The sequence below is a fragment of the Neomonachus schauinslandi genome, chromosome 4 (genome assembly GCF_002201575.2).
Source record: "Neomonachus schauinslandi chromosome 4, ASM220157v2, whole genome shotgun sequence".
Classification (NCBI taxonomy): Eukaryota; Metazoa; Chordata; class Mammalia; order Carnivora; family Phocidae; genus Neomonachus; species Neomonachus schauinslandi.
The window spans coordinates 8,655,244-8,673,676 of record NC_058406.1 but is presented as its reverse complement, the minus strand read 5'-3'; the positions used below and the strand labels follow the sequence as shown (position 1 = coordinate 8,673,676).

General features: G+C 55.6%; 1 protein-coding gene across 4 annotated transcripts; it reads right to left on the bottom strand.

Annotated features, from left to right (window-relative positions):
* Nucleotides 1–5,208: 5,208 nt before the first annotated feature.
* On the bottom strand, nt 5,209–12,404 carry LOC110574676 (migration and invasion inhibitory protein). Of its 4 annotated transcripts, none has more exons than XM_021683450.1 (10): nt 12,346–12,404; nt 11,231–11,458; nt 10,645–10,980; nt 10,162–10,246; nt 7,913–8,021; nt 7,780–7,832; nt 7,164–7,293; nt 6,896–6,992; nt 5,803–5,937; nt 5,209–5,507 (listed from the first exon to the last, which is right to left on the bottom strand). In XM_021683450.1, exons 2-10 carry the CDS (start codon nt 11,342–11,344, stop codon nt 5,481–5,483), a joined length of 1,086 nt encoding a protein of 361 aa, XP_021539125.1. In that variant the 5' UTR covers nt 11,345–11,458; nt 12,346–12,404; the 3' UTR covers nt 5,209–5,480. The 4 variants fall into 4 exon arrangements, with proteins under 4 accessions (XP_021539125.1, XP_021539126.1, XP_021539123.1 ...); XM_021683448.1 differs by having other exon boundaries at nt 5,211–5,550; XM_021683449.1 differs by having other exon boundaries at nt 5,211–5,550; nt 11,231–11,418; nt 12,346–12,382.
* Nucleotides 12,405–18,433: the final 6,029 nt, after the last annotated feature.

The window sequence follows — 18,433 nt, the reverse complement described above, 5'->3', positions numbered from 1 at the left end:
CTGTGTTTGAGGCCCAGTGGGGTAGACTCTCCAGAGACAGGTCCCCCGACTTTGCAGGACACATGGAGTAAGCTCTTACTAAGTCCCAGCTGCCCCACTACGCATCTCATTAACTTATCATCTCGTTCAGTCCTCAAAAATGCCTTCATAAGGTAGGCAGCATTAGAATGCCCACGCTACAGCTGAGGAAGCTGGGGCTCCAGGGCCCACTGACTTGCCCTGAACCCCAGGCCCATGGCTCCAGGGCCGGTGCTCTGCCCACTCTGTTGGCACGGACCCCACCAATCCGGGAGGGTATTCCCTCGAGCTGCTCCTTCCTCCCCCAGCAGACTCTGCAAAGGGGGATTGGGAAGGCTGCCAGAATTTGTTGGGAGTGGGAAAGAGGGGTCTCCCTCTGTGTTGGGGTTTTCTGATGCCCCCAGCCCTAAGGGCAGGCCAGATCCCCCGAATACCATATCTGAGATCTAGGAAATTCTTACAGCCTCTCCTGTCCCCTTTTTTCCCAGCTGAGATCCCATGGGTCCCCAGCCCTGGCTGGCTGAGAATGGTCCCTTCGCCTTGGGAGCTGGGACCTACAGCGCCTAGATTCCCACCCACCACCACCCCCGCCCCCGCCATTGTCCTGCCAGAAGGCAGAGAGGACTGCTGGTGCTTTCTGGGGATGGAGAGAGAGGCCCACTTCCAGCCAGACGAAGAGGACTTGAAAGTGAGTACCCTGTGGTCAGGGCTCAGCCTAGTGCCACGACAGGGGGATATCCCCAGAGGCCACCCAAGCCACCATCAGGCCCCCAGGCAGTGAGGCCCAACCTCATGCCACCCCCACGGGCCACAGCACGGTCCCGTCGAGGCTGGCTTCTCCTCACGACTTCCCGCGCAGCCTAGCCAACCACCCTCACACACCTGAGACGCTGGCCGTGGGGAAGGCCCTGGTTACCCACAGTCCTGTGGCTGACTCCGCCACCCGTCCTCCTCGCTGTGGGCAGGGCCCGATGACAGGACTGCCCTGCCACCTGCTCTCAGCAACAGCCGGGGAGCGAGGCTTTAACCCCATTTCCTCCATACTCCATAGCTCCTCCTCCCTGGGAAGATGTGCGCAGGAAGCGTGAATTCAGCACTGTGCCCGGTCCAGACGGCACTGATCTTACGACAGGATGGGGCGGGGGGCTTGAACAGCTGATGAGAAGCGTCGTGCCTTACCAGTTAGGGCCCTGTTAGGTCAGCCTCCCCACCTCCCACCGGCCCTGTCACCCTTGAGGTGCAGGAGTTAGGTGACACGCCCAAGGTCACGGTCAGGAAGCCGCCAAACAGTGTGGAGGGTCTGAACCCCGATCTCTGACTTGGGGTGCCCACTAGAAACTTCACACCAAAATGTTGTAAATTCCCAGAACATCAGAATGCTGAGTTCAAATAGCACATGGGGAACTAACTCTGGAAAATCCAGCGTTTTGTTGTCTTCTGGGCCACCCGTGGTCCACGTCCATGAGGACAGAGAAGTAGGAATGGAGTGGTCGCTCAAATTCCCAAAGAACAGAAGCATCTCCCAGTTGCCATCTGGGAAGTTGGAAGGGTCCCTTGGGAGGCCAGCTAGCGTTCCTTCCTCCGCGCGCTCCCCATCTGCACACCAAAGATTGGGACCCACAGCTGCTGACAGGTGTAGGAAGTTCCCAGGATGGAGGGCTCACTCCCCACATCCCCTCCCAGGAGGCCAGACCCCCAGGATCTGCTGGAGACGCATGACAGTACGACCTACGGAAAACCAGTGACCAACCGGGGCCGAACTCCTGGGACGCACTCTCTTCAGGTCCCAGGGCCGTGTGGCCTCTTCTCCCCAAGACCTAGGGGTTCATGGATTCAGTCACTCGCCTGCCACCTACCTACTGAACCCCTACCATAGACCACGTGCTGCTCTAGGCTAAGGCTGAGGACGAGTCTGAGCCCAGCTCCTGCCCCCAAGCATCTTGCTGTGGAGGGTGAGGCGGCTCTGGCAGGTAAGCAGAGGGGGCCTCAGACTCAGGGGGCCCAACCCAGTTCTGTGGGAGCAGGTTGGGCCTCTGAGGAGCAGACGTGGAAGCTGAGGCTGGAGTAGGAAGAGAGCTCCGGGCAGAGGGAGCAGCATGGATCAAGACCTGGAGGCCAAGGGCGGCCAGCAGGTTTAAGACTCAGAAAAAAAGCTTTAGCAGGGCTGGAGGCTTGCTCTGAGGGGCGGGAGAGGGGAGCAGTGTCAACTTCTCCTGTGGGGGGGTTCTGGGGGGGCAGGCCCCTGCTCTGTTACCTGGACCACTGCTCGCTCTGCGGAGCCCCGGACAGTGCCTGGCACACAGTAGGAGCTTGACACACACATGGCGAACGAGTGAGCATGTGCGTGAATGAATGGCCCATGTGGGTCCGTGTGTCTACGCATTGATGCGGCAACAGAGATCAGACCCTCACCCCGTTTTGTTTTGTTTCTACATTTATTTATTTAAGTAATCTCTACCCGCAACATGGGGCTCAAACTCACCTCCCCGAGATCAAGAGTCATGTGCTCCCCCAACTGAGCCCACCAGGCGCCCCTGTTCTTATTTCTAAGTGACTTACACACGACATCAGTTTGGGAAGAAGTAGGCGATCTTGCTTTTTTCCTTTGGGATCTATGCCACATACTTGGAGGGGGAACGAAGAAAAAGAACACTATTAATTTGCAGGAGTGGGGACAAACATGTACGACCTATCAGTGTGCGCACCCCAACACAAGCCTCCTTTGGCTCAGGGAAATTAAAGCCTCCTCTTATCACCTTCTTGATGCAGGTGGGAAACCAGGTGGACGAAAACACCCGATCCTGAATACAGGTTAACCACTACTTTTGAGAAAACAAGAAAAAGAAATTCCAACTAAGAAAAAAAGACTCCCTCTGCTCTCACAAAGCTATTACATTCTAGCAGGGGAGAGAGACACGAAGCAAGGAAGCGCATGATCAGACACTTAATAAGCTATAAGGCCGGGAATGGACAAGTGTGGGGAAGGGAAGAGTGTGACGGGAGGGGGGGGGTGCATCTGAGGGGCATGGCGGCTGAGATGTGGAGGGTTAAGTGGGAGCTGGAAGGGGTGAAGGTGGGGGACAGGAAGAGGTCTGGGCAACCCTAAGCGAGGGGGGACAGAGGGGCCTCGAAGAACGCAGAAGGGCGCACGGGTACCTGGGAGGGCAGGACATCAGGGGGAAAGGCTGCAGGCTGAGTGAAGGGGGCCTGGGAGACATGAAACTCTGTCCAGGGGTCTCTGCCGGTGACCTTCATTCTTGGGGACCCTTAGGTTTGAAGAAGCCTATTTCCCCCAGATTGAAGCGGTCATCCGGAATAGCTCAGGAGAGGCAGCGTGGGCTGGACAGGAGCCCAGGGCCAAGTCCTCCTTAGCCTCCCTGAAACACTGGCAGGCAGACCAGCAGCAAAGATCAGGTTAAGTCTTCCCACCCCGGCCCATTGCCCCTGAAGGCCCCAAGGAAGCCACCGCGGAGACCACCACTGAGACAGCCGGGGGGTGCACAGAACTCAGAAGTCAGTACATAGAAAGTGTCTCAGGGTGCCTGGGTGGCTCAGTCGGTGAAGCGTCTGCCTTCGGCTCAGGTCATGGTCCCAGGGTCCTGGGATCGAGCCCCGCATCGGGCTCCCTGCTCAGCGAGGAGCCTGCTTCTCCCTCTCCCTCTGTGCTCTCTCCCTCTGGTCTCTCAAATAAGTAAATAAAATCTTTAAAAAACAGTATTTCTTTTAATAAAAAAAAGACTTTTTGTGTCTCATTAATTCTAAGATGCAAATTCTTTCACATTTTAACATCTCTGAAATTAGCATGACCTCACAGCCTGAGCATCAGAGTTTAGACCCATTTTTCCTGGTGGCGGACAAAGGGTGAGTCTATCAATGGTGTCACAGTGTCTGGAGACCATGGGTGTGGTTTCTTGCACACAGGAGTGACTGGAAGTAAACGGGTGAAACCTACATTTTCAAAAGAATTCTGTTTCCAGAGAAACCACTTACCCTGAGGCTTTAATGGCCCAGCACTGCAGTCAGGACTTTTATGGGAAACATTTGTCTTGTTCAAACTGTTGCTTTTCTGCGTCAGCTGAACTTCTAAGCTGATCTCAGCTGTAAATTCATAATTTTTGTTTGGCCAAAGGTTTCCAGATTCTCTTTTCCCTCTGGCCAAAGAATTTCTAACAAAACCACCAACTCCCACAGGCCCTATGACTTCAAATTACAAGTGAACAACATATAAAAAACAAACAAACAAAAAACCCCCAAACAGCCCCATTTAAAAATGAACAGAGGACTTGAACACACATTTTTCCGAAGAAGACATACCAATGGCCTATGAGCACAAGAAAAGATGTTCCCCATCAATCATCATCAGGGAAATACAAACCAAAAACCACGAGATACCAACTCACACCCATTCGGATGGCTATCATCAAAAAAGCAAAAAATAAGCATTGGTGTGAATGTGGAGACTGGAACCCACAGAAGGGCCCCGAGAGCGAGGGGTTCATCAGCTACTGCAGCAGGACCTCACCCACCCTGACTAACATGGGAGCCGTGCGCAGCGGGCGGACCAAGCTTCCCCCGCGTCATGGCTCTCGTGGAGGCCACGGGAGACCATAACCCTCGTTCCAGCCCTCTGAGCTGAGAAACCTCAGAAAAACCATGTGCCTCCTCTGACCTTCGGGCTCCCATTTAGTCCGTTTTTATCCTACAAAACCAGGAATTTTCATATTGTTCAACCTATCAGGAGGAAGACAGACACTGGCTGGTAACCCAGGAGGGGAGATCTGGGCCCTCGGCCAACCTTGCCTCCAGCTCACCGCCTGGCTCTCGGCTTCCCTGGCTTCCCCGTCTGTGCCTGTCGGGGCTCTGATCACCCGGGGCTCCCAGGGCTGGGCTAGAGAGGGCAGGGGAGGAGGAAGCCCCCCATCAATGGACCCCAGCTTTAGGGACCAAGAAGAAGGGGAGAACTCACTGCCTGCTATCCACAGCTTCAGCCTCATCCATGGGGGCCTGCCTGAGCCCCTGAGCCCCAAGCACCCACCTAGGAGGCCACCTGCCCAGAGCTGGGAGCTGCAGAGCCACGCCCGGGGCCATGGAATCACCTGGCCCAATGGGGGTTGTCAGATGTGTCTGTCCCCGGGTGAGGGGAAGAGGCTGCTGCCGGGGCACCTCCTGGACACTGAGGGCATCAGCAGGACAGACCCAGCACACAAGGCGATCTGGAGCTGCACAGAGTACTGAGCTTTATTTATGAACATGTCACAGAATCCTCTCACCCGCTCCCCCCTCAACCCTGGAGCCCCCACCTCTGTCCCCAGGAAGGAGAAAAGCGTGGGGCCATCCACCTGCCCACCTAGGAGGGTGGGGCCTAAGTCCACCTCCCTGGTTGTGGGCGCCCTAACAGGGGAGACGGGTTACAGGTGATGGCAGGGGCTCTGTCCTCCTCCAAGTGGCCAGTCCTCAGGGCTTCAGCCAGGGGGCACACGGCTGGGGTTCTGACCAGATTGGGGTGCAGGGTGGGACCCTTGTTGGCAGGGCCTGGATGGTGAATGGGGAGGTGTCAGAGGGGGCCACTTGAAAGGTCACCCTCAGTTCCCACCTCATTCCCTTCTGGATCAGAGTCAGGGTCACCTTCCTGGGTGGGGTGGGGAGCTGGCAGGGAGCAGAAGAGCCTGGAAGGGTGCCAAGGGCTGGGCGGCTGGGGCCCTGCACTCTCTGCCCCGATCTGCCCCCCCACCCCCCAGGCCTGCTCCAAGGCGTCTGTCCCTCCTGGGGCACCCTGGACCATACCAGGTGAGAAGTACTGGCAGCTGACAGCTTCCGGTGCTGGGCCTCGGAGGAGACACAGGACCAGAGGTCCAGGCTCTTGGGGGCTGAGCTTTTCTCAGACTTTGGAGGGAGAATGTCCCAGCCCAGCAGGCAGTGCTGTGGAGAGCGAGGGGTTAAGCTCCCTTCTGATGGGGCGCACCCCAGGGAGGGGGCTGTGCCTCTCCCCTTGGACTGCCAGCATCCCCTAGCTGGAGCTGTGTCCCCCCAAACAGTCATGATGTTCCCTGCAGACTGAGGCTCCCCCAGGGCAGGGCCCGTGTCCACCCACTGGGTTACCCCCGGCCTTCCTTTCCCTGCTGACCCAGGCCCTGGGCCCCTGGCCTGAGACAGAAGGAGGGAAGCCCGTGGGTACTGACAGAGCGCTTCCTGTGTGCCAGACTCTAACCCACGCCCCTGACAGGTGCTGATCACTGAAGTGCCCCACTCACCCCACCAGTCTGAGGACTGTTTGCTGTGCCCATTTTACAGATGAGCAGACCGACTTTCCTCAGCATCCCTTCTCCTCCCTATAATCCCAGCTCCCCCAGCCTCAACTGGGAGTGGGGCCCCCACGGGCTCCCCCCTACACGGGAGACACAAAGAACGTTTCCATGGGAGACACTAGGAAACATAAGGACCTGGGTTCAAATCCCTGCTCTTCCACCTGCTGATCTGAGACCAGTGACCTCCCTCGGCCTCAGTCTCCTTATCTGTACAGTGGGATGGCAACAGGACCCACAGTCTTGGCTGCTGTGAGGGCTCCATGAGGTAATCCTCCTAAGGACTCCGCACACAGCACCCAAGAGCTCAATCAATGAGGCGCATGTGCGTGACGCCAGCAGGCGGGCAGACACTTATCCTGGAAGCACGGGGTGGGCGAGGAACAGGGAACAAGCACAGTGCCAGGTGATGGAAGCGGCCCAGCCTGAACTCCACAGACCTGGGTGCTCGCCCTCCTTGTGCCCAGCCTCGCTGTGTGGCCTTGGCCCAGTCTCTGGCCCTCTCTGGGCCTCAGGATCCTCGTGGGGACCTGGGCTCCGAGCCCAACTCCACCCAGCCCCACACTGCTGCTCACCCGGGGCAGGGCCAGCGTGTCGGAGGCGTCGAAGCTCTTCCGCCGGTGGATGCGGTACTGGTGTGGGGGGTCCAGGACAGACAGCGGGATGCTCACCCTACGGGGGGGGACAGTGGACAGAGGAGGCCCGGCTACGGGTGCCTGCTGGTGGCTAGGGGGCCCACCCTGCCCTCCCGCAGGACTGGCAGGCCTCAGGCTCGGCTCCTCTCCTCAGCCGCTGCCGCCCCTCCGGCTGCCCCGAGGGGTCCTACCTGCTCAGGCCACTCACCTGACCTGCGCTGTCCGCACCCGAGTCTCAGGACGCTTCTCGTCCCGAGGTGTCCGGCACAGGCGGCAAGGGGCGCCAGGATCGGAAGGCACCAGAAACAGGCGCCGGTTGACACGGTAACAGTACACGCCTGCAGGGCCGGAAGAAGCAGCAGCTCCTCTCAGCTGGACCCCCAGATCCCTGATCGCCCCCCGCTGCCCCCACCGCACGGGTCCGCCAACCCCACCTCCCCCATGGCCACACGCACAGGCGTACACACACAGAACACGAACCCGACATGACGTACACACGTGTGTGCATCGTCTGCTGCGGATGGGAACCCAAAGCAAAGACTCGGGTGCTCGTGTGACTGAGCCAGCGCCCCCACCCCCCTGAGCACAGAGCAGCAGAAGTGGGGGGCGCACAGGAAAGGAGGCGGCTGGGGAGGGGGGCGGTGGGTGCCACAGGCTTGGCCTCAGCTCCCTGCCACTCCCCAGCCCCGACCCAAGGCTTGCCCCACCCTGTCTGGACCCTAGGCTCCCCCTCCCTGAGTCCCCACCACCCCAGCTGCCTCCCTAGGCCCCCTGAGACCTCGCTCAGCCAGGCTATGGGGCCCCTGCCGAGAATTTCCACTCACACTCATGGTCTTCCTCCACACCACTGCTCTCCCACGGGCCTAGGAACTGGGGTCTGTGAGGGGACAGGGGTGAGCAGGCCGGGCAATGGGGTCCCTGAGCCGCCCTGCCCACCCGTCGGCCACCCCTGCTCACTCAGGGTCACTGTTGATACACTCCTCCTTGTTGGCTTCCCGGAAATCCTGTAGCTTGGAGAAAAAGGCCTCAGGCTTGCTGGTGATGGGTGAGCTGTTGTCCAGAGAGCCTGGAGTGGGCAAAGCACCAGCAGCTGCTGTGTGGCCGCCGGCCGAGCCTTAGGGGGCACTCGGCACAGCACTCCAGTCGACCTGCTTTGCCCCCACTCTGCCTCGTACAGACCTGGAGGGCACGCGCCACTCGCTGTGACTGCTGGTCCTGCCTCCGTGTGTGTCTACCCTCACGCACAGCCTATTGTCCGTGCAAAAAATATTTAAACAAAAAATACTTACAGAGCCCTTCCTAGGGGCTGCAGTTTGATGTGCCAGGGAGAGAGGAGGGAACTAGACAAAGCCCTGCCTTCGTAAGCCTTACAAATATGGTGGCAAGGGGGGGAGCCTGGGAGGCTCAGTCGTGAAGCGTCTGCCCTTCGGTTCAGGTCGTGATCTCGGGGTCCTGGGATCGAGCCCCACATCGGGCTCCCTGCTAGGCGGAGAGCCTGCTTCTCCCTCTCCCACTCCCCCTGCTTGTGCGCTCTCGCTCGTGCTCTCTCTCAAATAAATAAAATCTTAACTAAACTGAACAAAATAAATTAAAATAAAATAGAAATATTTCATCAGGGTAGAAAATAACACGTTGCAGCTCTACAGCTGAGCAGATGGGAGACTTCGTGAAGTGCCTCAGGGCCGGCAGCTCAGCCTTCTCATCTGTCCACGGGGACGGGGGACAACAGCAGCGCCGGCCTAATAGATCATCGTGAAGGGCGGCGGAGATAAGAGGAGTAAAGCTGAGGGAAGCTCACAGAACACCTGTACCAGGTGCTCCCTAAAACCTGTTCTCCTCACCCTTCCCAGTGTCCACATGCTCATGGGACTGAACGAGGAGGCAGGAGAGACTCGCAGGAAGCAAATCCTCCGGGAGCCCAGAGGGGATGGGGCAGAGCACACAAAGGCAGGGACAGGCCTGAGATGGGGGCGCTCGTTCACCCTCGGGAAGGAGAGCGAGCACAGGGACAGGGCGGGCAGGAGGCAGGCGCCTCCACTTTCCAGAAATGGGAAGCAAGGCAGCGAGCTGACAGGCCGGGAAATGCTGGGGACAGGGCCTGTGTCCCCACCACCGCTGGGTCTCAGCAACCCCCTGGAGCACCTGCCTCTAGGAAGTAACTCAACCTCTCTGTGCCTCAGTTTCCCCCTTTATGAAATGGGGAGCCAAATGGCAGCAACCTCTTATGGCTGCTCACTCACTCATTCGACAGGTGTCGTGTGAGGACCTACTATGCGTCACACACCTCTAAGCTCAGGCTTGGGAGATAGAGCAAGAAGATGGCTATGGCCCTGCTTGAATGAAGCTTACATTCCACTGGAGAACTCAGCTAAGAAATAAGGAAATGGGACGATTCCTGAGAACGAATGATATGAAGAACATACAAATGACTGATGCCACAGGCAGGGATGTGGGGGGCAGGGGCCCTACGACATTATGCTCACAGAAGGCCGAGCCCCTGAGTTGGGCCCTCAATGATAAAAAGCACCCAGAGGGTGTGAACCTGGGGAAGTGCATTCCAGGCAGCAGGGACAGCAAGTGCAAAGGCCCTGAGGCTGCCATGAGCGTGGCACGTTCAAGGACCAGCAAGGAGGCCCACGAGGCTGGAGCAAAGAGCCAGAGGCTGATAGTGAGAGGTCACGTCACAGAGCTACCTGGGGCCAGGTCTTACCTCGTAAGTCCAGATAAGGATTTTGTATTTTATTCTAAGTGTTAAGTACTCTGATTCCCAGGTTTCATTCTGGCTGCCATTCAAAAATGGATAGTAATGGGGTGGACGAAGCCAGAGGAAGACCAGCCAGGCCACTGAGGTTGCTGAGGCAGGGGGGTTAGGGGGATAGGCAGTACGATGTAAAGAGATGATATGCACACGGAGTTTTTGCAGGGGCCTGGCACCAATACATGCTAAAGAATATGGTGGCTCTGGGGCACCTGGGTGGCTCAGTCGGTTGGGCGTCTGCCTTCGGCTCAGGTCATGATCCCAGGGTCCTGGGATGGAGCCCCATGTCTGGCTCCCTGCTCAGTGGAGAATCTATTTCTCCTCCCTCAGCCCCTCCCTCCCCTCGTGCTCGCTCGCTCTAATTAAAAAAAAAAAAAGAATATGGCAGCTCTGACTCATTCATTCAGCACTGGTAGGGCTCAGGCAGGCATGTGGAGGCGGGCCATACCTGCAATCCAGTCGTAGCCCAAGTATGGCCAGAGGTGCCCGCTCCTGTCAGGCAATGCAGACTCCTCACTGAGGGTCACTCTTGACTGAGGAGGGAGACAGAGAGGGGCAAGGGCTAGGCATGCAGGCCCAGCCCGGAGGCCCCACCTTGCGGGAAAAAAAGGGGCCATGTCTTAACTTATACCCTGACATGAGCCCCAGGACTCAGCTAGGGGCTTGGGAGTTGGAAGAGTTTGGCCCGCAATCCCCCTCTACGTGTGACTTTGAACAAGCGTGACCTCTGAGCCTTGGTCTTCCCATCTGTAAAATGGGCTCATCATCTTCTTCCCAAAGTGCCGAGAAACTAACAACCACCACTTTTTAAGCACTTCAGCTGAGTTGGGCATGACTCAAGGTATCTCCCACCCTGAAGGGAGCCTGCCGATGAGTGCATTTGTGAGATAGGGAGACTGAAGTTCAAGGAAGTTCTATTCTCCCATGTTACCTTGGACAGCCTCCTTTGTTGATCCAGGGTGGAGCTCTGGGCCTGGACCTCCTGAGGCCCTGGACTGTCCAGCTCTGCTGAAAGCGCTGGGTCATTTGGGTCTGAGATGGCCAGCAAGGGTGCCGAGTAGGGCCTCAGTGAGCCCAGGGACGGCTGGTGTCGATACTTGGCAGAAGGGAGAGAGATCACTCCAGAGCTGGTCCCACCAGGCCCGGACATATCACAGGGATCACCCTGGTGGGCAGGATGTAGGCCGGAGGCTCTGAGGGCCATTAATGACATCTCCTGGGACGATGGTGTCTGGGAGTCATAGCTGCTGCTGGAGTCCAGAGCTGACTGGAACAGAGAGGCCAGGTCATCCAGGGAGTGGCCCAGCTACCCACCCAACTGACCTGCACTAGGCACAAAGGCCTGGTTCCTCAATCCTCATCCCTGCTCCGGCCTCTGCAGCCTCCCAGGCCAGTCCCTTCTTTGCTGGGCCTCAGTTTTCTCTAACCTGGGCGTGTTGCACAGGAGGCCTGGGACCTGCCTGGTTAGGGAGCCCCTTCACGCCCCCCCCTTGCAAGTTCTCAAGGCGGGTGCTCACCTTTGAGGCTGCTTTGGCCACCGACCGCCGCACGGCATCCTGCCCGACCCACAGCTGCCTCAGGAGTGCCAAGTTGAGCTGCCGGAGCTGCACCAAGTCCTTGGTCTCCACCATCCCAGGCGCATGGCGTGGCTTCCTCCTGGGCTGTGGTGTACCCTCGGGCTGGGTTCCAGGCCCAGCTCTTCTACCTAAAGCGAAGACAGCATGACACCGGCCAAGGAGGCTGCCCTGTGGAGCCAGAGGCCTGGGTTTGAATCCTCACTCTACTACTCCTTAACTGTGCAGTCTCAAGCAAGTTATTTAATTGCTCTGTGCCTCAGTTTCCTCATCTGCCAAACAGAAATGATAACAGACCTCCTGAAATTACTGTAGGGATTAAACGAGGCAATGCATGTTAAGCCTTAGTATGGTGCGTGGTATACAGTGAGCACTCAACAAATGTCTATTATTAAACTGGCCAGACTGTGTTTACTTACATGCCCAAAAGGGAACAATCCCCCTTTAACAATCTTAACTATGAAATTAGTTTAATTTGTAGAAAACAATTAGGGCAAGTCTACAAAGGTAAAGTATTATAAATTGTGAATCCAACACAGATCAGGCTTCTGAAGGGAGGCTTCCCTCTGTCCTGCCCACCCTTCCATCTTCCCTTTCTTTTTACAAATCAAGAAACCAAAGTTCAGAGGAGTTAACCAACTTGCCCCACCTCACACCGCTAGTAAGTGACAAAGCCAGGATTTAAACGGGAATCTGGCTCCAGGACCTCTTGCCGCAGATAGGTGCCTGGGACGCCTTCTCCTTCCTCCTCCTCTCTCAGCCTTTTGCCCCCAGGGACCCAGGCTCAAAGACACACAGATGTCTCTGGAAGGGATTTCTGTAGGCTGGGGAAGGGGCTTCCTAATCGCCTCTGGGATCCAGGCCCAGGCTCCACCCAGAAACTCAGTCTCCCTCACTGTGCACCGGGCGGGTTTTAACGCCGGGTCAGGCCAGACCCTCCTCTCAGATAGCCGGCCCGGCCCCCCCACCCGCCTCACCCACACTGGTCACCTGTGGACCGCCCACACCAGGGGCCGAGTCCTTCCTCCCCACGCCAGCCCCGCCGCTCCCGCACTCACCGCCTGGAAGCCTGGAAGCCCGGAAGTCCTCCGCCCCAGCGAGGCTCTCGCAGCCGGGAGTTCCGCCCGGCCACCCCTCGCTTCGCCGGCTGGGGGCGGGGCCCGACCCGGCCGCCCTGATTGGTCAGATTGCGGGCGGAGCCGGACGCTCCTGCGAACGTTACTCCGCGTTCAGAAGCGGCAGTTTCAACATTGGGGCGGGCCTATCAGCGGGACTCAGGAGCTGATTGGTCAACTTCCGAGACCGCGGACTGGTCGTCGATTACAGGAATGGGGGCGTGCCCCGATTTTTTTTTTTTAAGATTTTTTTAAATTTATTTATCTGAGAGAGAGAATGGGAGACAGCATGAGAGGGGTAGGATCAGAGGGAGAAGCAGACTCCCCGCTGAGCAGGGAGTCCGACGCGGGACTCGATCCTGGGACTCCAGGATCATGACCTGAGCTGAAGGCAGTTGCTTAACCAACTGAGCCACCCAGGCGCCCCGAGGGCGAGCTCCGATTGGTCAGGACGGGGCCGCCGGCCACGCCGGGTTAGGCGGCGGCAGTTTCAGAGTCTGGACCTGAAGCTGCTCCCAAGCAGCGGAATTCAGCTGTGGGAGGCCAGGCGGGAGTGGGGTAGTCGGCGGCTGGAGGCTCACTCTTTCATACTTTCTTTCCAGTATCTATCGTGCCTACTTTGCACCAAGAAGCACAGTGCTAGGCACTGGGAGGCAGAGAAGGAAGAAGGGTCCCTGCCTGAAGGAGAGGGAGAAGCAGTGGGTTAAGCACGAACACAGATACCTGCAATCCAATTTGTATGCGGAGCATGCCAGCTCCGTTTTACAGAGAAAACCAAAAACGAGGTTGTACAAGATGAAGTGACTTCACCAGAACATTTTAAAACCAATCAGTGTAATTCAGCAAATTAACAGGAAGAAAAGAAAGGATAGAAGTGAGGGAGGATGGAAGGAAGGGAAAAAAGGAGAGAGAAAGGGAGAGCAAGAGGGATCATTTTGGGGTGCTGGACACGCTCTAAAATTGGATTGTGGTGAAGGCTGCACAACTTTGTAAACTTGCTAAAATGATTTTTTTTTTAAAGATTTTATTTATTTATTTGACAGAGAGAGACACAGAGGGAACACAAGCAGGGGGAGTGGGAGAGGGAGAAGCAGGCTTCCCGCGGAGCAGAGAGCCCGATGCGGGGCTCGATCCCAGGACCCTGGGATCATGACCTGAGCCGAAGGCAGACACTTAACGACTGAGCCACCCAGGCGCCCCATAAAATGATTTAATTGTACACTTAGAATGAGTGAATTTTATGGTGTGTAAATTACACCTCAATAAAGCTGTGTTGTTGTTGTTGTTGTTTTTTAACAAGTTCATACCCACTATACAAGCCAGTCATTCTACTCCTAGGCATTTATCCAAGGGGGAAAAATTGTCCATACAAAGATTTGCATATGAATATTCATAGCAGTTGTAGCCAAACATAGGTCAACAGATAAATGGATAAACAAATAGTGGTATAGCCATAAATGGATACTACTTGGCAATAAAAAAGAATAAACTATTGATACGCACAATATGGATACATCTCAAGTTAATTATGTTGCATGGAAAAGAAAGAGTATGTACTGTATCTTCCATCTGTATAAAACTTTAGAAAATGTAAACAGATCTGTAGTGATAGATCAGTGGTTGCTAGGAGAGGGGGTGGAAGAAGGCATGATAACGGGGCATGAGGGAACCTTGGGGGTGATGGCTATGTCCACTGTCTTGGTTGTGGTGATGGTCTCATGGTGTATACATATGTCTAAACTTAATGCACACTTTAAACATGCAGCTTATTGTATATAAATTATATCTCAATAAGGGACGCCTGGCTGGCTCAGTCGGTAGAGCATGTGACTCTTGATCTCAGGGTTATGAGTTGAAGTCCCATATTGGGCATAGAGCTTACTTTAAAATAAATAATTAATTAAATAAATAAAATCTCGATAAAGCTGTTTAAAAGTGTGAATCGGTTAACCGTCTGCCTTTGGTCATGATCCCGAAGTCCTGGGATCAAGCCCCACATCGGGCTCCCTGCTCCTGGGGGAACCTCCTTCTTCCTCTCCCTCTGCCTGCCGTTCCCCCAGCTTGTGCTTGCTCGCGCACCCTGTGTCAAATAAATAAATAAATAAATATTTTTTTAAAAAATGATGTGAAGCATGTAAAAGAAACAAATAAGAACTTGGCCTCACTGGGCAGTGTGTTTGCCCTAGCTGGAATGGACAGCTGTCACTCCCGTGCCCCCACCCTCTCTCAGGAGTGGCCCTGAGGACAAAGACGAAGGCCAATCCTCCCAGTGGACACAGCTGTGCACTGCACACTTGGTCACCCACGCATAAAGAGGGATGAACGGCCTGAGGGACAGACACACACAAAGCCCTGGGTGGTGGCAGGTGATTTGGCTGGTGGCCAGGAGCTTAGGGGGGAAAGTTCGGAAGATGGGGGACCCGGAGAACTGGGGAGGGGTTAAGAAGGTGAGCCAGTGAGCACCAGGAGGGGCACAACAGATGAAAAATGTGTCTCAATCCACCCATCAGAGAATGTCCAGGGCAGGGGAGACGGTCAACAAACATCTGGAATGGGTGACATGCTGGTAGATGTCAGCCAGCCTCCCTCTGCAGCCACCCTAGTGCGGGTACACAGGGCCCAAGGACAGACAGAGCAGTCATGACGACAGGGGTGAAGTGGCCCGGGCTCCTCTCCCGAAGGCTCGGGGAGGTCCTGAACGCCTGGTCTGCCGAAGCAGGACCAAAGCTGAGCCCTCCATATGCTATCTCCAAGGGACCAGCCAGCCACCGGTAGCAGGTGGATTGCATCTGTCCTCCGTCCACCCTGGAGGGGGGCAATTTGTATTTATTGAGATTAATGTTAATCCACATACGGTTCCCCCTGACCACCCTGGGGGGGGGAGGGGCTCACCCCCACCACCATCTGAGGGCTTTAGATTCCCTGATGTAGTGACATGGTATACACATACCGCCTCACACCAAGTGACTGTTTTTTGGCAAAATGTGGAACAATGGGCATCTGACCAAAGGATCCAGTGATCTTTCCAGGAACCCCAACACCCAAGTGGCATAGCTTGGAAGGACCAAGCTCAGGGACCATACTTCACAGCTCTGCTCTCCAAGCAGCTGAGAAAGGCCACCGTGTCCCCTGTGGCTAGAATACTCGGGGACAGGAAGCAGAGGGTGTAAGTAGAGGCCCCTCCCTCCATCACTCCAGTGACCCACTTCTGGAGTTCATGTTTCCTGTGCCTGGGGGCAGGAAGCTTCTGCTGAGGGACACGATAGGGTCCCATCGAACTTGAAGATGTGGCCATCCCGTGGTGGCTGGGCCCGTCACGCTGGCGGACCAGCGGGCAGAGTCGCTGTGCTGCTGGGGGTCAAGACTCTGGCCCCCGTGAGGAGCCAGGGCTGCGGCTACTCGGTGGGACAGGGGAGTGTTGGGAACCCCCTCGGTGTCTGTCTCTTGGTGTCTCCACACCCACTGGTAGCAGCAAGTGGCAGTCGTGGCAATCATGGCCCAAGCAGGACCAGACAGCCAAGGGCTCAGGTCCCCTGGAAGGAAGTCTGCATCACCCCACCAGGAACCAGAGCAGTTGCAGCATAGACGAGGACAAGGGCAATCTAGAATGGGGCTGGACGAGGGACCAGCTGTACCAGCAGCTAGTCCCCCGAGGCAGAGACTGTGCGGGCTACCGCCTCGTAGGGCTCTGTTGGGTCAGACTTAGACCTCCCCTCCCGGGCAAGACGGGAGGGAAGGCAAGTGTAGCTCTGAGTGATTTGAGGGGTAGACTTTTCTACATAAACCCTCCGCCCCCCCTTCAGACCCTCCTGGCCTCCCTTGCCTGTTGCTTCAGCCCCGCCTGGGCTGGGTGACTTGTGGCGACCACAACCGACCCACACCACAGCCCCAGCCCACGCCTGTGCCCCTCATCTCCATCACCCACCATGGACCCCAGTTTGGTGCCCCAGCATTCATATATGCAACCCAGAAATAGTCAGTGCCCCAAGGGGCAAATCTTCAACCAGTGGGAAGAAATAAATAGTGGGTAAATTCTTCCCCCCACCCCCCGTCCCCACCAAGAAAAGGTACGAGATTCGCCCGCATGACTTCTCAAGGTCACCGCCTGTTACTCTGCAGGCACATCTAACGGCAGCCAGCTCTATAATGCATCCTTCTGCTAGCTGTCCTTCCTTCCCACTTCTCTCTTCCTCCCTCCCTCCCTCCCTGCCTCTCTCTGGGGTTGTTCTGCAGAAATAAGTGAGGGTGCATGAGCCCTCTGCTTGAGGCTCTGCTTTCTGGGGAACCCTGGCCAAGGCACCATCCATGTGCCGACTCCCAAATGTGTACCTCCAGGCCAGACTCCACGGAGCTCCAAGTTCTTGTATCCAACTACAGAAGAGGGGCCTTACACTTAACATGTCCAAAAGGGACTCCTGATTTCCCCCAAACCTGCTCCACTGAAGCTCTCCCCCTCCCACCATGTGCCCAGGACCCTGAGTCACCCACGACTCATCCAATCTGTCAGCACAGCACATCATTTCTTTTTTTTTTTTTAAGATTTATCTATTTATGAGAGAGAAACCCAAGCAGACTCCACCCAACGTGGGGCTTGATCCCACAACCCTGAGACCCATGACCTGAGCCGAAAACAAGAATCAGATATTCAACTGAGTCACCCAGGCACCCCCCATTTGGATCTTTAAAAGGACTTCAGAACCTGAGCGCTTTCCACCACCTCCATCACAGCCGCCCGGCCCCAGGCACCATCCTCTCCTCCTTGGAACACTGGTCATCTTCTGCCAGGTCTCCCTGCTTCCATCCTTACTCTGTTGTCTACACAACAGCCTGAGACCCCATTAAGATGGAAGTCAGCTTATGGGACTCCTCTGCTCAAAGCTCTCCAATTGCATCTGCCTCACTCAGAGTAAAGCCAAAGTCCTTACCTGTGAGATCCCAATCTGCCTCCAGTTCCTTTTCATACCTTATCTCCTACTCCTCTTCCCCTCCCTCACTCCAGTCACACTAGTCTTATTTTGTTCCTTGAAGATATTGGGCATGCTCCTACCTCAGGGCCTTTGCACCTGCTGGTCCCTCCATCTAGAACGCACTGCCCCAGATATCCCCAGGGTTTCATTCCCATTTTTCTTCCTTCAAATGTTGTCTTTTCAGAAGGCCTACCCCAACCACACTGTTGTTACACCCTCCCCAAACTTTCCCTGCCTCATTTTCCCCCATAGTCCTTATCTGCTGATGTCTTTTACTCAACTGGTTTTGCCTGTAGTCTGCCTCCCTCCACTAGCATACCAGCTCTAAAAGGACAGAGATTTTTATCCACCTTACCCACTGCTGTATCTCTAATGCTTAGCACCATGCTCATTAGCACATAGTAGGCACTCAAATACTTCGATGAATTCAAGAACTTCCTCATTTGCACAGAGGCAAATAGATCACCGAATTTCTGAGAAGATTTGGGTTCATACATATCAATGTCTGACACGTGCTAAGCACTCATTAAAAATTGGTTGTTCTAATCTCAAGCCTGAGAGTCTGGCTCAGAGCCAGAAATCCCTGTCCTGGAGGACAAGAGTGAATTCAGCTGACATCTGTGAAGAGGGCCCAGCCTTGGAAGAGGGGTACATTCTGGCCACATACTTTGTGATTAAATAGGGACACTGTTACTGGAAAACCAAAAATCCCACCTCTTGGATTCCCCAGAACTCTCAGTGGGTGGATGAGGTAGGCTGAGCAACCACCGGCATCTGGTCTTGACTAAGGATAGAGAACTAGGCGGTGTTGAGTATGGAACAGGGTGTAGAACATCTTTTTCCAAATACGGGTCATCATCTAGTAGCTGGTGAACGACTTGGTTGCAAATAGCAGCGGAAGAGAGAATACCTGTGTTATCACAGGAAAAGGGCACTGACCAACTTTAAATTTTTGGTTGCACCTACACATGTACACATGTATGCTGGTTCATCATGTTATTTCTAATTGTGGGTAAAAAAGAGGCAGGGAGGGAGGGAGGGAGGGAGGGAGGGAGGAAGGAAGG

What these genes read in the sequence shown, in the direction of transcription:
- LOC110574676 (XM_021683448.1), bottom strand. Translation starts at nt 11,344, where the DNA reads ATGGTGGAGACCAAGGACTTGGTGCAGCTCCGGCAGCTCAACTTGGCA. An exon ending in GGGCTACGACTGGATTGCAG is followed by an intron (nt 8,022 to 10,161) that starts GTATGGCCCGCC and finishes TGCCCACTCCAG; the next exon opens with GCTCTCTGGACAACAGCTCA. An exon ending in CTGCCAGTACTTCTCACCTG is followed by an intron (nt 5,551 to 5,802) that starts GTATGGTCCAGG and finishes TTCACCATCCAG; the next exon opens with GCCCTGCCAACAAGGGTCCC.